This window comes from Pseudorasbora parva, chromosome 19, assembly GCF_024679245.1.
Source record: "Pseudorasbora parva isolate DD20220531a chromosome 19, ASM2467924v1, whole genome shotgun sequence".
NCBI lineage: Eukaryota > Metazoa > Chordata > Actinopteri > Cypriniformes > Gobionidae > Pseudorasbora > Pseudorasbora parva.
In genome coordinates, this window is record NC_090190.1 from 40,288,836 (window position 1) to 40,308,556 (window position 19,721).

The 19,721-nt window shown below is 38.3% G+C and overlaps 1 protein-coding gene across 1 annotated transcript; it reads left to right on the forward strand.

Annotated features, from left to right (window-relative positions):
* The first annotated feature begins 1,565 nt into the window (after window positions 1-1,565).
* Window positions 1,566-14,838, forward strand: znrf2a (zinc and ring finger 2a). Its single transcript, XM_067426032.1, has 4 exons — window positions 1,566-2,068; window positions 8,306-8,404; window positions 8,642-8,747; window positions 14,769-14,838. Exons 1-4 carry the CDS (start codon window positions 1,789-1,791, stop codon window positions 14,824-14,826), a joined length of 543 nt encoding a protein of 180 aa, XP_067282133.1. The 5' UTR covers window positions 1,566-1,788; the 3' UTR covers window positions 14,827-14,838.
* Window positions 14,839-19,721: the final 4,883 nt, after the last annotated feature.

Consider the following 19,721-nt stretch of genomic DNA (forward strand, 5'->3'; position numbering starts at 1 on the left):
TTTGTTCGCGCCATGGCGGATTCACTATTTACTTGACGGAATTTGCGAGCAGAAAGACTAAACACTTCTCCAGAGAGGAATCCTTCTATTTTGTAATATTTAAAAGTATTTGTGTGCTCCTGCACATACCTGTGTGTGTAATAATCAGTCTATGTGCGTTGTGCACCGCCTATAGGCTCATATTACTAACACACCCTTTAAATAACACAAAAATACTGCAATATTGACTATAATATTGACTAAAATATTGACTTTAGATCAGGTTTGTGTTGGTCAATGATCAGTAGTTTTCAGTTCCTCAGAATAGCAACGCTCCAACAATGCTCCTTAACACTCCTGGTCTAGACCAGACGCCCATGGGGGAACAGATGGCACGTGCATTTGCTATTTAAACAAAAAAAATGAGAACTGTGTGCTGAAACTAGCAAAAAACACTTGTGTCGCGCCTGGTGCTGCATTGCACTGAGTATTGGTCAATTTTTTAAATCTTCAAATTTAAATCTGGTGTTCTTGATTTACCGTGAGTACCATGTTTTACCATGGCTAATATCAATCTAGCTTACTGCAGTGTGCAACAAGTGTCTCATAGTAGCTGCAAAGTAGCATTATAACAACTTTCAACACACTCAAATGTGATAAAACAGCGCTGCGTTACTCCACATACGCATGAGCAGAAGCGCTCGTCTCCGGCTGAATAAAACTGACGTAAAATCAAGCTTGTTGGTTTAACTTAAAAAAGTAAGTAACCTGGTTGCCTTAAAATTTTGAGTTTATTGAAATTAAAAATTTGAGTTGATACAATTAAGGAAATTTGTTTAATAAATAGAAACTCAAAATATTATTGTATCTGAACCACTTAAAAATTTGATAAGTCATCAGAAATTATAAACACACAAAATTACCCAATATGCTTACAAAATCTTTTAATAATATTTTAATAAAGGCTGTCGAATCTCAAAAAATGTTCATTGTATTAACTCAAAATTTTAAGGCAACCAGGTAACTTTTGTTCTAAATACATTTTTACAGTGTGTAAATTACATATTGTGCCTTTACAAATTTAAGGGACTTTTTATTTTGTTATACAATGACCATACTCATAAAGTCAGAAATTGAAGTAAGTAAGAAATATAGTAATATGACAGATCTATTTACAGATGCATCAAAGGATCAAAATAACAGTTATTCCCACAATATTAGATCATTATAGAAAAAGAGCGTCAGATTGGCTCTTGGAGAAGGATTGTGCTCAGAATCTCAGTCATATTCAGACAAGTAGCCTATATTTCTAGAAATTTTAATGTTATATAACATTGCAGTGATATTTCTTAAATTCTTAAATTTCTTTTCTTAAATTTCTTAAATGTATGCATTTGGCAGACGGTTTTATCCAAAGCGACTTACATTGCATTCAAGGCACACATTTTTACTTTATTGTCATTTCTTGTATAAGCATGGTAAGATTTAATTGACATCATGTAACAATAGAGGACTTCAGATTAGCAGAGAAAAGGTAAAAAATAATAATAATAATATCGCAAAACCAGTGAGACGAGGAGGAGATGGGGAGGAAACAGCAGCAGATCATGTGACCTCGGCGTCACTCTGAGTTTGTTTGCGGTGTGCGCGGCTAGATTTACTCACATTGGCTTATGAGAGTGTGAAAAGTTGTTTGGGCTTTGCTCTTACTTTATATTTTGCTTTTATCGACTTCTGCTTAACGATATTTTGAGGCTGCGGGTTCAGTTTGTGGCTTCTAGGATTTTTGAAAGACTGATATTATAAAGGATGGGTCCGAAACAGAGCAGTCCGTCTGTGGGGGTCCGGGTCAGATCTTTCTCCGGGTCCGATATGAACAGCGCGGACGCTCGAGCTGCGGTGCTGCGCTATTACGCGGGGGGCTCGACGGGACAGATCGGCGAACGGGTCCAGTATTCATCGCACAGACCCGGTTCATTCATCCAGAGCGCTATCATCCCGACCAGCGGCCGCAGAGATGAGACAGACGGACAGCGATCACTGATGATCGGCTCTTTACCTGCACACCTGACGCCTTACATGCTGGGCGGTAAGAGCTGTGCAAGAACATGATTTCTCAAATACTACAATAAATATTAATACATGGATTATATGACCTTATCATAACACTAATAATTATATATATATATATATATATATATATATATATATATATATATATATATATATATATATATATATATATATATGGTGGGACTCATACTCAAGCTCATATGGTGGGACAGCCATTTCAGTGGCAAAAGGTTCCTAATTAACCTGTAATCACCCTATGTATAATGCCAGCAATTGTCTCTTATTTGCCTAATATGGTTATTCAACTTCTTGTTTATATATGACCATATCTTAATCAAAGTCATATGAATTAAAATTAGGGCTGTAAAATGATTAATATTCACGATTAATCACATTTAAGTTAAAAGTTTGTGTTTACATAATGTGTGTGTGTGTGTGTGTGTGTGTGTGTGTGTGTGTGTGTGTGTGTGTGTGTGTGTGTGTGTCTAATTATTAGGTGATATTTGATATGTGATTTAATGATGCCAATGTCAATAAGTCCACGTGTGCATTAGATTATAATGAACCTTTTTGGTCTTATATGATTACTTATTGTATCATATGACAATATTATAATTAGAAATGCATTATAATACAATGCATATTAAAATATGTTATTATATAATGTAGGATGGAGGGACATTTGTAATACTTGTTTTTAAAGTTTTACAAGGTCACCTTTGCTTGACTAAATGTTTCATGACTTATTTGATGGTTTTATCATAGTGTGTGTGTGTGTGTGTGTGTGTGTGTGTGTGTGTGTGTGTGTGTGTGTGTGTGTGTGTACATCATGTTGTCTGTGATCTAGAGCAGAACTGAATGCTGACTGTTTAGTTGTGGATGTGTTATGGTAACTGTAAAACACACCGAGACTTCCTCATTCAAAGAGAACTCAACCACTGTCAAACTTGTATTCTGTTAATGAATGCGGACAGGCGGGACAGCTTTGCCTGTTCAGATTAAGGTCAGGTCAAAAAGCAATGTTATATTTTTGTGACCTTTGAGTGGCAGTAAATATCAAACATGTATTTTGTTAAAGTGGTTACAATGGTTATTTACACAATCTGATAATCACAGATTAGGTTATATTAAATAAATCAGTCATGAATGTTTTGGTCATTTATTGATAGTAGGTCAGACTGATAAGAATCAGAGGGAATCTATGCTGAACGTGAGAATCGTCAGGTCAGTCATATGTAATGCATTGTTTTTCATTATTTGACAGTTATTGTATTTGTTAAGACATTTATGAGCCATAGTTCCCGTTGGCATCATTTTATGAGTTGTGTTGAAATAACTGTGAGCAAGGGTTTGGTTGACAGCTTTTTAATTTGTGAGGCACAGTCTGATCTATAAAGTGGCTATTTTTCTATTGAGTAATGTTAAAAATCTATTGTAATTGCAAAATCAAACAGAAATGAAAAAATGTCTGTTTGAAATGTCTTGTTTCCCGAACACTGACACTTCCAATACATTAACCTGACAGAGGCACGGTGTACTTTTCAGGAAATCGACCTACAAATGGTGTATTTACAGCAAAGGGACATTCTTCTGCACTTTATGTGTCAAATTAGAGGGTGAAGGTCAAAGTGCAAAGACATGTGTGTGTCATGTGCTTGCTCCAGATGTGTTCAGGAAGATAAGTGTGTTCTCTGTCAATAATATTATTCGCTGTTTGGCAGTGCTCTAATCAGTTCAGATCATGAGATTCAAGAGATTTCAAACAGAGACAAGAAAGTTCAGACAATAGGAATATTACCCAACCCAAACAGAATGTGCATGGACTGAATTGGATCTGTTTTTTTTTTAAAATGCTTGTAGTTAAAAGGTTAGTTCCCCCAAAAATGAAATTGATGTCATTAACTCCTCCCCCTAATGTCGTTCCACACCCGTAAGACCTCCGTTCATCTTCACACACAGTTTAAGATATTTTATATTTAGTCAGAGAGCGTATGCAAGTGTATGCACACTATACTGTCCATGTCCAGAAAGGGAATAAAAACACCATCACAGTAGTCCATATGAGACATCAGTGGGTTCATTAGAGTCTCTTAAAGCATCCAAAATACATTTGGGTCCAATAAAATCAAAAACTGCAACTTTATTCAGCATTGTCTTCTCTTCCGCGTTTGTTTTCAATCCTCAAATAAAGATTCAAACGGTTATGAATCAGCGGATTGATTCATGATTCGAATCACGTGTCAAACTTTTGAAATCATGTGACATTGGCGATCCGAATCATTGATCAATTCGCTGATTCATAACCGTTTAAATCTTTATTTGAGGATTGAAAACAAACGTGGAAGAGAAGACAATGCTGAATAAAGTCGTAGTTTTTGTTATTTTTGGACCAAAATGTATTTCCGATGCTTCAAGAGACTCTAACTAACCCACTGATGTCTCATATGGACTACTGTGATGATGTTTTATTCCTTTTCTGGACATGGACAGTATAGTGTGCATACACTTAGATACGCTCTCGGACTAAATATAAAATATCTTAAACTGTGTGTGAAGATGAACGGAGGTCTTACGGGTTAGGGGGAGTCATTAATGACATCAATTTCATTTTTGGGTGAACTAACCCTTTAACATAACAGCCTATGCATTTTGAATAAATATACTGTGCAAAATATGTGATCTGGAGCCTGATTCACAAAAATCTTGTGAAGGAAGTCTCTTCTAAATTCTTCACGTTCATAAGAATGTTCCTAAGTGCAATTCTTAAAAAATTCTCAAATATTTAAAGGTGAAGTCGTAAGATTTTATGTACACTCTCTTAACCCAGTCTATTGTTCATTAGTCTCAGCCTCAGACGCCACGCCCACGGACCGCTGATGCATAAGTCATCATCTGATTGGCTGATTTTACAGGATTTCTGGGAGACGTGTGTGTCACGTTCTTTAGCGGTCCTCCTTAAAACAATGATGCTGTGAAGACAAACGCCCTCATGGAAGAAGAAAGCCATCATGTTTACAACTATGACAATGAACGCTTATCAGGATTAGCTAAACACTGGATTTTCAGAAGTATGAAGTTGGCGGCATAGACTCTTTAAAATACATCCAAGAGTTTACACACTGGTATGTTATTGTAGCAACATCGACGTTACATTTTCACGCCTCTAAACATGAAGCAGAAAAAAAATGATCTGTGATTGGTTGCTGTACATGTCAGTCAGACGGCCTCTGAGCAGTCCTTGGTCAATGAAAGCTGCGATTGCCATCAGCCTGAAGGTCTGGCTACATGAAACTAATTGATCATTGACTAATAATAGTATGCCATTCATGGGGTATTTACCCCATAAAATGTAACATTAAGCCTCCCAGTCACCATCTAAACATTAAGAATGACAGATGTGAGCAGACCAATCTCCTTCCAGCTCCACCTATAGTGAGAGTTTGGGGCGTGGCTACTCTAGAAGGCTGAGTGCAGAAACATTGGATGGATTTATAGCAAGCGTTTTAGTATACTCAACTTTTTACTCATGACACGTATAGGAAAACACCTAATATTTTGGACATTTTATTGAAAGAAGCCTTCTTTTACCTGTTGAGACATGGCTTCACTAGCACCTGCAAGAGCTGTTTTTGTGATATTTGAGTTAGGGGAGGCATGACGCACAAAAGGAGCGGTTGCAAAATATGCTTTATTTTTGTTATTTCTCTGGCACCACTAGTGTAGCAGAAACTTCACCTTCTTGAGAAAAACATGGCAGGTTTTGCTGCTATCTGACTGTATGGTGTTTCTTGCCGGAGACTCGCTGATCAACTCAATGAAAAACTCAATGAGCCGGCCTCTATTAGTGCTGCATGCAGATTATTCATAATAATCATTTCGGAAGCTATTTTGGTCGCGACTGGCTTGATGTGAGTTTTTTTAAAATGCACTGTATTTTTTAAATCATTATTTTATGTTAATTTGATATCAAATTGCAATCTTGTGAACCAAAATAAAATTGAATCGTGAAATTAGTCAATACCCAGCCCTGAACTAGACAGCGTTGTTTGGACAGCAGTGATCCTTAAGCAACCTTTGCCGTCATAACTCAGGCATGTGTTTCGGTTTGACCTTTTACCCCACACATCACCATAAAGTTCCCCGGTAGACCTTGATTCCCCTAGGCTACAAACACACAGGCACAGCTGACTTAGAGATTGACTTTCTGTGGAGGGTGTTTGTTTGTGTCTGTAATCTGTCTTGAGATATTGAGAGGTCTAAAGCCGCCTTTCTATGAATACACAGCTGACCTTGTTTTGTTTTGTCAGTGCATGATAAACAGTGTATGTGTGTGTGTGGTGTGAGTGTGTGTGTGTGTGTGTGGGCTGGTAATCCCTACGTTATGGGGACTAAATGTCCCCACAAAGATGGCAATATCCGAAATCCTTGTCCTTGTGGGGACATTTTTAGGTCCCCATGAGGAAAACATCTTATAAATCATACAGGATGAGTTTTTTTTAGAAAGTAAAAATGCAGAATGTTTCCTGTGATGGGTAGGTTTAGGGGCAGAGTGTGTGTGCGTGTGTGTGTGTGTGTGTGTGTGTGTGGTGTGTATGTGTGTGTGATGTGTAGGTTTAGAGGTAGGGGCAGTGTAGGGGGATAGAAAAACAGTTTGTACAGTATGAAATCCATTACGCCTATGGAAAGTCCCCATAAAACATGGAAACACTATGTGTGTGTGTGTGTGTGTGTGTGTGTGTGTGTGTGTGTGTGTGTGTGTGTGTGTGTGTGTGTGTGTGTGTGTGTGTGTGTGTGTGTGTGTGTGTGTGTGTGTGTGTGTGTTTACAGTTACCTTTATAAGGACTTGTCTGAGTTTTAGACAATCGGGTGAGGAACCTTTTTGGCCGCTCCTCACTCTCTGTCACCCCTAAAGGTCTTCTTGAGGGTTAAGACCTGGTTAGGGTTAAGGTTACAATTAAGTTACAGGTTAGGCACTTAGTTGTTTAAAGTTAGGGTAAGGGGGCTTGGGATTGCATTATATCGGTGAATGTCCTCAAAAAGGTGTGTGGGTGTTTTGTAACTCAGCACTCACAAGTGTTTAGACTCTCTCAGTAACATTATCCTTCTTCTCTAGTTAGTGATTTACAGGTCAATGCATAAATGATTTCTCACTTTTAAGCACGAGTCTTGAGTGTTTGCAAAGAAATGGCAAACATGTTCAGCACATTAGGTCAACTATCAAAACCGCTACAAATCTCATTATAAAAAGTACTGAATTGACTACTTTTTTAGTGCTCAGTTTTTACTTTGCTGGCACATCAGTGAATCAAATGAATCATAATTAATATGCATTCATCTTAATTCTCTGTACTGTGTTCTGTTGCATAATTTATAAGCATATTTTTACATTGATTTGTCTTTCATTCATATAATTATTCACAATATGTTCTAGCGATTCCCTTCAGTCTGTGTAAGAGATCCAACAAATTCCTGCATTAAAAGTGTGAGTGTATTGCATGAGGAAAAAATACTTTCAGTCACAGTATAAACTACTATAATGTTGAACATAATGTATAATAATGCAATAGGGAAATATAAAGGCCCTGATAATACCAAATGTCTGATTGTAGCAGTAAAAAATTATATTAGATATATGCAGTGAGTAAAAGAGTGCAAGCAAATGTGTCTAACATATTTCTGTATTTTCAGAATCATGAATATTTTTATTCTGGGGTCACATTTCCCTGTGCATTGAGGATCAAGACCAAGTCCAAGCCTACTCAATCCACCGCTGATGTAGCCAGATTTAGCATTTTAATCAACAGCATGTTTTACTTGGAAGTACTAATAATACAAATAAAACTTATTTTGGCTTAAAAGTATTGTGATAGTATCATATCGTGAAATGTATTGAATCATGACATGAGTGTATCGTTACGCCCATAGAGCAGACTTATCACAATATAATCACATTACAACTTTATAATGAACTTCATTTGAAATGAAGCGCATGTGTCTAAATCCTGCTTTACAGTCATGTGCAGCTCGAGCACGTGCTGTGGATTATATATATCAGATATTATTCATATCGTGTTGATAACCCAGTAATGCCCATTACTGTAAAAAGACTCACAGACGAGATAGCAACATTTCCTGTTCAGTGAGAGGAAATAAATAAATAGGGTTTGTTATCTTTCATCTGACCTACATAATGTAGGGGCAGTAAATCATACCGATATGACAGTAGTTAAGAATGATTTTTGTCTTGTTTCAGCTGGATTTGACTGTCCCGTCTGCTCAAAGTATGTCTGCTCTGATGAAATGGACATTCATTTGCCCATGTGTTTCTCCAAACACAGACTCAATTATAACGGTGAGAACATCCTTCACTATCACACACTAGATCATTGGCCTGTTTCTGCAATCCTGAGCTGTCAGATGTAAAAGCATATTTCACTTATTTGATGCTGGACTGGCTTGTGCTTGTCCTCCACAGTCTATCTTAAAGCTCATTTGTTGTGTTGTAGAACAGCGCCCTCATGTGACATCTGCTCTCTACTGTTGCTCTAATCTTCTAGGAGGCTGTTAGTGATGTTTTATCTTTCTGTAGATGATGTTTTATCCCAGGACTCGGGTGAGTGTTCGATATGTCTGGATGATATGGTTCAGGGGGACACCATCGCTCGACTGCCCTGTCTCTGTATCTACCACAAAGGGTATGAGAAGCATATGAGAAACACACAGTGTGCCATTGACTTTTAGGGGGCTTAATTTTATTCAATTGACCTAGATTATGTAATGCATGCGTGAACTAAGTTCATCAAATGTAATTCAGTTAGATCTTATTTATTCAACAAAAATATGTGTTAATAACCCAAAAAAAAAAAAAAAAAAAAAAAAACATTCTGCCATTTATACAACAGCTTTTAAAACTGTTGAACAGTTTCACCTATACCGCTTCAAAACATTTTACTTAGGAAACTAAGGCCAGAACAGCAGGAATTATACACTGCCTTACATCTGTTGTCTTTTTCTCTTACTCATGACATCAGCAGTGTTAAATTAAATATAACTTCCAAAAAGGTATGCTATTTAAATATGTAATAGGTTACTGCAGTTACTTTCAATTTATTACCAAAATAAACTGTAAACATTAGATCAGTAGCCTATATTTGTGAGATTTGCATCTTACACAATACTATGATATTGGTAGGGTGCACGATATTGGATTTTTGCCGATATCCGATATGCCGATATTTTTCAGCTCATTTTGGCCGATGTCGATACCGATGCCGATATATGTTTATTTTTTCCCTTTGTTTGGAAACAACACCATTTTGAGCAAAAACTATTTTTTTTTCATTCTGGTTTCAGATTTCTGAGGTATCCTTACTAAAAGGATTCTTGTTGAAGATAAATAAATGTTAATAAAGTTCTTTTTATGATAAGAGTATATTAAAAGCTCTGAAAATAACAATAATAAAGTCAGTAATTTTTCACCCAGATGCAGCTGTAACCTAAATATTGTATTTTTGGATTTAACGTTTGTGCACATGAAGTGGGGGTGGCATGACATCCGCTGATGCTGTCTTTTAATTCTACAATTATTGTAGAGCTCCTTGGATTATTTTTCATCAATCCATTTCGTAAAATTTTATTACAGATTAATACACTGTATATAAAAGTATTTAATTTACAAGTGTCATGCTTGTGATTTATGACATCATTTCATTACTGATTTGTTTATTCAGAACAAGAAGTAACTTCAATTTATTTGTGTATTCTACTTTTCATTGTATTAGTGTAACAACAGCGCACCCACTACATGTATAAATCATAGACCGTAAAAAAATATGGACGACTCGACATCATCCGTTTCCGCTTGCCATATTTGAAGCTTTCAGGAGCATAGGTTCAGGAGGCCTTGCACGGCGCGGACATCTTGGGACCGAGTCTGCGCAGTAGCGATTTCGGGACCGGGGACCGGAGTTGCGCAGTAGAGCGCAGGAAGTAGAGCAGGAAGTACAGCAGCGATATCAAAAGCCCGCCCACACTCTCGCAGATGCAGAACAATTAATTATGTTGGTGTGAAATAAACAGTTTTGGAAATGTAGAAATTAAAGCTAAAGCTCTAATCTGCTCCCAAAAATTTCGAAAAAAGTCCGTTAGTGCCTCAGTGACAACTTCACTCAGAGAAGACGCCAGTCTCAGCTGTCAATCATGACGTCACACCCCCCGTTTTTATAGCATCAAATAACTAACTCAAACTAAACTTATTTTTAAAACGAACACCTGAAATGAAATCATCGTGATGATAACTGCCTTCAGTGACATAAACTAACTTTGGGGAAACATTTTTGAAGGGTAATTTTATTATTTAGTTTGCCTCGCGTCCATTAGAAAACACAGAGGGGCGGCTATACTGGGACCGGTCACCGGGGGGCGATCGAGGCGCGAAAGCTTCAGTAAATGAGAGGGAGACTGCAGGCTTGGTATAAATATAGCGGTCCAACGGGAGGGCACTAGGACCTGGAGGAGCTTCTGCTGCTGTGGAGGCTGCCGCACGCGCTAGAGAGTGGGGAGACCAAGGGGGTAATCTAGCGCTCGGAAAGCGTTCCACCCCTAGGGGCTGCCATTGCTAACCAAGCCATCACCTGCTGTTAGCATCCCATTGACTCCCATTCATTTTTGAGTCACTTTGACAGTGAATAACTTTACATCTGAGACGTTTAAAGACTCCATTTGTCCATTGTTTATTTCTAAAGAAACACGACAATGTATAAAAGGCTCCATTACCTTGTATCTTACACTATCGCCCCGCAGAAGCTGTTTTTGTAAAAATAGGCTAATGATTGCGTCATAACCAACGCGACCCTGTCGCACAGTTGAGAAATTACCGTATAGACCTGAGGAGACGCTCGCAGGCAATCTTTTACTGTCTATGAGACAGTCGGGGGACGTGGAGACATGTCCTGGAGACTAGTCTGATAAAGTCAAGGGGGAAGAATGGGGAGAAGCCCATAGTGAGCCAAAAGCAACGGGAGAAAATATTTAAACAACGTGATTCAGATTTTGCTTTCCACATCTACTAGAAGACTCACAGCTGTCAGACAGGAGGCTCACGTCACATCTACGTCCTCAAGCTCAGTCTGAGCCGGCGCAGTTCGCTCAGCCATCAGGAAGTGAGTGCCCCTAGGTTGACTTCATTCTTTCGCCGTAGACGTCAATGGGAACGCTGTGTCCGTTTCTTTTACTGTCTATGGGGGAGACGCGATTGGGCTTGTTTTGGGCTAGTTTTGTTGTGAAAACGTGGCAAATCTGCTGCTGACGGTCACGTCCTTCTGTACGTGCATTCAGAAATTCAAGGCACCATTTAAAAACAGTCAATATAAATCACTGTACATGCAATGTATTAGGTTGTTTTCACTTGAAGAATGACTGCAGTGCTGACATGGTCTTATTGCTGTAGCACTCCTTGCACACGTGAGTTATTGCAGGCGCATATCAACCATAGACCGTAAAAAAATATGGACGACTCGACATCATCCGTTTCCGCTTGTCAGATTTGAAGCTTTCAGGCGCCCTTGCACGCACGGCGCTGACATCTTGGGGCCGAGTCTGCGCAGTAGCGATTTCGGGACCGGAGTTGCGCAGTAGAGAGCAGTAAGTAGAGCAGGTGTCATGACAAATCCTGTCCCCCTGTGAAATCGTGTCCGCTGGTAGCGGTTTTAAATGCCTGATCAAAAGTTGTTATACATGGTTCTGGACAATTAATTGTTTGAAAATAACTAAATAATAAACTAATAAACTATAAATAAATTGCCATAATAAGTACACACGCAAAACATTTATTTTAAATATTTAATTGATTGCTATGACGGGAGCAAAAACATGTTCTGAATTATATACTTATATAAGCACTTATAGCTTCAGTTATATACTACTAATATATGAAACATATGCTTTTTAAGACATTAAAGACTATTTTAACACAATTTAAACAGCAAAAATCAAAACGCGGTTGTGTAAGAATTGTAATCAGGCTCTGAACAGATTACCTATTAAAATTTCTTTCAGCCAATAGAATCGCTCTTGGGGTCCTTGCGGACACGATTTCACAGGGGGACAGGATTTTTCATGACACAGGAAGTACAGCCGCGATTTCAAAAGCCCGCCCACACTCTCGCAGATGCAGAACAATTAATTATGTTGGTGTGAAATAAACAGTTATGGAAATTCAGAAATTAAAGCTAAAGATCTAATCTGCTCCCAAAAATTTCGAAAAAAGTCCGTTAGTGCCTCAGTGACAACTTCACTCAGAGAAGCCGTCAGTCTCAGCTGTCAATCATGACGTCACACCCCCCGTTTTTATAGCATCAAATAAAACTCAAAGTAAACTTATTTTTAAAACGAACACCTGAAATGAAATCATCGTGATGATAACTGCCTTCAGTGACATAAACTAACTTTGGGGAACATTTTTTGAAGTGTAATTTTATTATTTAGTTTGCCTCGCGTCCATTAGAAAACACAGAAGGGCGGCTATACTGGGACCGGTCACCGGGGGGCGATCGAGGCGCGAAAGCTTCAGTAAATGAGAGGCAGACTGCAGGCTTGGATATCAACCAAAACTAAATAATAAAATTACCCTTCAAAAATGTTTCCCCAAAGTTAGTTTATGTCACTGAAGGCAGTTATCATCACGATGATTTCATTTCAGGTGTTCGTTTTAAAAATAAGTTTACTTTGAGTTAGTTATTTGATGCTATAAAAACGGGGGGTGTGACGTCATGATTGACAGCTGAGACTGACGGCTTCTCTGAGTGAAGTTGTCACTGAGGCACTAAGGGACTTTTTTCGAAATTTTTGGGAGCAGACTAGAGCTTTAGCTTTAATTTCTACATTTCCATAACTGTTTATTTCACACCAACATAATTAATTGTTCTGCATCTGCGAGAGTGTGGGCGGGCTTTTGATATCGCCGCTGTACTTCCTGCTCTACTTCCTGCGCTCTACTGCGCAACTCCGGTCCCGAAATCGCTACTGCGCAGACTCGGTCCCAAGATGTCCGCGCCGTGCAAGGCCCATAGACAGTAAAAGAAATGGACCGAGCGTTCCCATTGACGTCTACGGCGAAAGAATGAAGTCAACCTAGGGGCACTCACTTCCTGATGGCGGAGCGAACTGCGCAGGCTCAGACTGAGCTTGACGACGTAGATGTGACGTGAGCCTCCTGTCTGACAGCTGTGAGTCTTCTAGTAGATGTGGAAAGCGAAAGCTGAATCACGTTGTTTAAATATTTTCTCCCGTTGCTTTTGGCTCACTATGGGCTTCTCCCCATTCTTCCCCCTTGACTTTATCAGACTAGTCTCCAGGACATGTCTCCACGCCCCCCCTATTGTCTCATAGACAGTAAAGATTGCCTGCGAGCGTCTCTTCAGGTCTATACGGTAATTTCTCAACTGTGCGACAGGGTCGCGTTGGTTATGACGCAATCGTTAGCCTATTTTTACAAAAACAGCTTCTGCGGGGCGATAGTGTAAGATACAAGGTAATGGAGCCTTTTATACATTGTCGTGTTTCTTTAGAAATAAACAACGGACAAATGGAGTCTTTAAACGCCTCAGATGTAAAGTTATTCACTGTCAAAGTGACTCAAAAATGAATGGGAGTCAATGGGATGCTAACAGCAGGTGATGGCTTGGTTAGCAATGGCAGCCCCTAGGGGTGGAACGCTTTCCGAGCGCTAGATTACCCCCTTGGCAAGGCCTCCTGAAAACTTCAAATATGGCAAGCGGAAACGGATGATGTCGAGTCGTCCATATTTTTTACGGTCTATGATATCGGCAAGGCATATCGGCATAATGTTTTCATATCGATTTTTATATTTTAAGCGTTTATCGGCCAATTCCGATGTCGTGCCGATAATATCGTGCATCCCTAGATATAGGTATTAACAATTTAGAAAAATGTCATTATGTATAATCCTAACCATTTCACTGATCATGAAAGAATGTGCCTGCATAGCTTACTGTTGCTATAGTGAAGGATTTAACGTCCATGCGTGCATCACTAAAACACACAGCATGAGTAACATATGGGCTAATTTTACATATTGTAGTTGTGAATTCTTTTAATATTATTTTAATTATATATATATAATTTATTATTATATTTATTATAAGTATAAATTATTAAAATTATTTACAGTTGTGTGCTATTTTAATTAGCAGTATTTTACCATTCATGATTAATTCACACTGAAGGCGTAAAGTGACCTTTAGGTAAACATCGCTTCACAGTAAACTTGCGATTTTGCTGAACTGTGTAGGAAATGTATGCATGATGTGATACACTTATATTTAGATTAAAACGCTTATTTTCCAGGAAAGTGTCTCCTTTAAACACTTACTGTATCTGTCGTTATGCCGCCATTTCATCCAGCCGATTGAATGTGCTTTATTTTCCCGCATTTATTCTTCTTGGCCAATGGCATGACCCATTTTAGAAGCAGTCAAATTTATATGAATATTATTATTATGATTACATTATTATGATTACAAAATTCAGATACAGATCAATGTAAACTATTTTTCCACTATTTAAAGACACACATCTTATTTTGACGTCCTTCAGGGGGAATAAAGCCTTACTTAGGGAGTGAGACCCTCCCATACACACACACATAATGTACCTGCTGTCCTCTGTGTAAATGATCTCATCCTCTGCTTCTGCAGGTGTATTGATGAATGGTTTGAGGTCAACCGGTCGTGTCCAGAACATCCAACAGATTAACATTTCAAACAGGTCAGATGTTACACACTGTACACTGAAAGAGGGTTTTCAGATTACACGTATATCCCATGTTTTTGATGTCATAACTATCAGATATAATTAAGCTTTTTTATAATTAATTAATTCGTTAATTAATTAACTAAATAAATATAATTGTTCATACCCATTGGCCTATTCATACCAAATTCCAGGCAAAACTGTGTATTTTTTTCCGTGCAGATATTTCCAGCAAAGAAGAGCAGTAGAAAAGTGCTCAGCTGATATTTTCTCCAGGATCTAAGCAGCTTTGACAGTAGATCATAAATCCATCACCAACTGAGACCCACATGGACCTAAAACCTGCTATATCTACATGAAATCATGCGTGCACTTTGCACAGTTTTGTTGTCAGACCTGAAGGCTGTTTTACAGTAATCTAGCCAGTAGCCACCATCTTTACCTATGAAGCTCTTCAGAGATCAGATGATGGACTACAGTATTACTGCTTCATGTCCAGAAACATTGTGATTTCATGATCAATAACCACCTTATGGGATGTTTTTTTTTCCTGACAGATTTTTCTAGTAAACTGTTGCTATCCAAAGGAAGAGTTTTTTTTTTGGAAAATGAATGAATGTTAGGAAAACCACATGAATGATTAAATCATTTTTGTACACTTTTAATTTTTGAAATTACTTTGAAAAGAAATTGATCTTTTAAAGGTTATTTGTTGAGTGTTTACTGATTTTTTTTGTGGACAATTGGTGTGAAGGTTTTTCAATGTGTTGCTGACTGTGTATATATTAGGAAATTGTGATGAACAAAATTATATAATAATCTCTATTATACTCTGGGATGTAAAGACACCTGTCCTGTTCTGCTTTGTGTTTGAGTGAATATTATTCTATCCATTTCTACATCATTCTTTTCACATAATTTCACATGTCTTAAAAAAAATTATGCAGGGTGGTTGGAATTATTAGTATTATTTAATTAGTTTTTTTTTTTAACTATCTTGCTTGTTGTGTACCGTTTACCACTGAAGCTGTCAGTTGACAGTTCCCATGTTAGACCAACAATTTACCATCCCAAAATCTCTCCAAAACCCGAACATACCAAGAAAAAACCCGCCAGACACATTCACATTCAAAAGAATATGATGTTATAAAAAATTGTTATGTAAAAGTTATGCAAAAGTTATGATATATATATATATAACAAAATCGCATTAGTGTTGTTGATCAATACTTTTAAACACTGCCCTATAAAATCTCAATATCATAGCGTCATGAAATAATGGGGTCATTTTCTAGTCCCTCTCTCCCTAACTTCTCCCTCTGCGCATATCCAACACTTTTTAAACAATCAACATACATGACATCTCCCCCTTTTTTTCTTAATTTTTTTTTTCAAAACAGAACCTTTACTGAAGTTGTCTAATCTAAACTGTTTCACTAATCACTTTATCCCTAAGTGATAACAACTTTTTTAATAGAACACTTTAAGGTAATAAAATTGCTTGCATAAATATGCATTTCTCTTTAAAGCATTTATAATAATGTACATACTGACACTTGAACTTTCCTTTGAACCTTCTTTTTTTCCCATGCCCATTTATGCTATGAAGAGTAACAATCCGTTTATAAATTCAGTCTCTGCACAGGCTTACACACTCTCCCTGAGCGGGTTACTGTGGCTGACTGTGACTGCTGTACCTGCCCTGATGAGGTGGTATATTTCACTGCATGAAAAAAGGTGTATCCGGACCCGTATACCACCCCAATCTACCACAGCACAAAAGACACACACACACACCCCATCAGTTACTGTCCGGTCTCGTCTATGAGAAGGTACTAACGCTCTTTGCTTTACCTCAGGACTCCCTCGAAGTTTCCCAGTGATCTTCCAAGTCTCTTGTCAGAATCTCCTCATGTCTCCCTGTCCAGTGTGTGTCTCCAGCAATCTCTCCAGCAATTCCCACTACCCCCACGAAGACTCCGATTCATCTGTCCACCTGCACTTCACTTCAGTCACACTCTCTGGTGCTCAATAAACTCAGCTAACTAACACCTTTGTCTCCCGCAGTCTCTGTACCCGTGACTATATATATATATATATATATATATATATATATATATACACACACTCTAAAAAATGCTGGGTTAAAAACAACCCAAGTTGGGTTGAAAATGCACCGACCCAACAATTGAGTTGTTTTAACCCAGTGGTTGAGTTGTTTTAACCCAGTGGTTGGGTTAAATGTTGCTTAAGACAACCCAATTGCTGGGTAAGAACAACTCAACCATTGGGTTAAAACAACCCAATTGTTGGGTCGGTGCATTTTCAACCCAACTTGGGTTGTTTTTAACCATTAACCCAGCATTTTTTAAAGTGTATATATATATATATATATATATATATATATATATATATATACAGGCCAAAAGTTTGGACACATTACTATTTGTAATATTTTTGAAAGAAGTTTCTTCTGTTCATCAAGCCTGAATTTATTTGATCAAAAATACAGAAGACAAAAATATATATTGTGATATATTATTACAATTTAAAATATTTGTTTATACATGGGCGTCGGAACCATTGTGTGTGGGTGGGACAAGTCAAGCATAAAAAAATAATAAGCATGAATCAAAATTTTAAAAACACATGTGACAATATAACGCACAAAACTGAAAAATCAATGCAGAATCACAAACAATGCGGTCATAGAAATACAAATAATAAGCGTGAGTCAAACATTTAAACAAGTTTAAAATTATATTGCTCAAAACTGAATCATGAATTCAAAATTAGCTGAATCGCACACAAAATCATGTTTTCTGCTCTTATTTTCATTTTTTGTATGTCTGTCCTCTTTTCTCCTTTGCTCTTGTTTCCACATTCTGCGCTTGCGTTTCCAAATGTTGCAGTTCGAGTTTCATGTTAATCAGGGGCGGGTCTTAGCATCACCATTGGTCCACTGGTTCTAGATTGACAGCTCAGGGAAGTGGGGTGGGGGGGGGGGGGGGGGGGGGGTTCTCACAATTAAAGCAGTCAAATGAGCGTGATCATGACTGGGTGACGCTTGGCCGCTCAGTTCAGCCAGCCGAGTCCTCTAACACCAGTGGTGGAGGAAGTGAATCTCTGTCATTAAAACACTGTCTCACAGAGAAAAATTAACACAATCTACATCTAAATTCATATAATTTTTGTTTAAATTCTGATTAATGACTTTATGTAATTTCAGTGCATATGCCATTAATGAAACTGGAATAGGCCTATTCATTTATGTGTATATCAAAATGAAAACAGAGTTTAAACTTGTTTGTACTTCATTAATTTTCTCACTCTTTTCTCACTTTTTGCATTCATTTTTATTTCATGTCGCTGTGCATACTCGTTTATTGTATAGGACAGTGTAAACAGCTCAATAAACCTTTTATTTAAATAGGTTTAAGAGAATGCTTTCTATAGTTGAACTGAGCGGCCAGCCAAGCGTCATATGCTGCCTTCATTTGCTATTGGACATTTTTATAATTCTGAATAAAGTCGTGATTAGGAGATCATTGCAAGTTTCAAAATGTGCAATTTCATATCTTTTTTTTTTTTTTTTTTTGCGGCTGGCTGAACTGAGCTAGCCTGGTTTTACCAGACTCTCATACATTTCATTCAGGGAGTGCAGAATTATTAGGCAAATGAGTATTTTGACCACATCATCCTCGTTATGCATGTTGTCTTACTCCAAGCTGTATAGGCTGGAAAGCCTACTACCAATTAAGCATATTAGGTGATGTGCATCTCTGTAATGAGAAGGGGTGTGGTCTAATGACATCAACACCCTATATCAGGTGTGCATAATTATTAGGCAACTTCCTTTCCTTTGGCAAAATGGGTCAAAAGAAGGACTTGACAGGCTCAGAAAAGTCTAAAATAGTCAGATATATTGCAGAGGGATGCAGCAGTCTTAAAATAGCCAAGCTTCTGAAGCGTGATCATCGAACAATCAAGCGTTTCATTCAAAATAAACAACAGGATCGCAAGAAGCGTGTGGAAAAACCAAGGTGCAAAATAACTGCCCGTGAACTGAGAAAAGTCAAGCGTGCAGCTGCCAAGATGCCACTTGCCACCAGTTTGGCCATATTTCAGAGCTGCAACATCACTGGAGTGCCCAAAAGCTCAAGGTGTGCAATACTCAGAGACATGGCCAAGGTAAGAAAGGCAGAAAGTCGACCACCACTGAACAAGACACACAAGCTGAAACGTCAAGACTGGGCCAAGAAATATCTCAAGACTGATTTTTCTAAGGTTTTATGGACTGATGAAATGAGAGTGAGTCTTGATGGGCCAGATGGATGGGCCCGTGGCTGGATTGGTAAAGGGCAGAGAGCTCCAGTCCGACTCAGACGCCAGCAAGGTGGAGGTGGAGTACTGGTTTGGGCTGCTATCATCAAAGATGAGCTTGTGGGGCCTTTTCTGGTTGAGGATGGAGTCAAGCTCAACTCCCAGTCCTACTGCCAGTTTCTGGAAGACACCTTCTTCAAGCAGTGGTACAGGAAGAAGTCTGCATCCTTCAAGAAAAACATGATTTTCATGCAGGACAATGCTCCATCACACGCGTCCAAGTACTCCACAGCGTGGCTGGCAAGAAAGGGTATAAAAGAAGAAAATCTAATGATATGGCCTCCTTGTTCACCTGATCTGAACCCCATTGAGAACCTGTGGTCCATCATCAAATGTGCGATTTACAAGGAGGGAAAACAGTACACCTCTCTGAACAGTGTCTGGGAGGCTGTGGTTGCTGCTGCACGCAATGTTGATGGTGAACAGATCAAAACACTGACAGAATCCATGGATGGCAGGCTTTTGAGTGTCCTTGCAAAGAAAGGTGGCTATATTGGACACTGATTTGTTTTTGT

Excerpts from the sequence above, each read along its gene's own strand:
- znrf2a (XM_067426032.1), top strand. The coding sequence starts at position 1,789 with ATGGGTCCGAAACAGAGCAGTCCGTCTGTGGGGGTCCGGGTCAGATCT. Across the intron at positions 2,069-8,305 it reads GACGCCTTACATGCTGGGCG|CTGGATTTGACTGTCCCGTC; the intron begins GTAAGAGCTGTG and ends GTCTTGTTTCAG. Across the intron at positions 8,405-8,641 it reads ACACAGACTCAATTATAACG|ATGATGTTTTATCCCAGGAC; the intron begins GTGAGAACATCC and ends ATCTTTCTGTAG.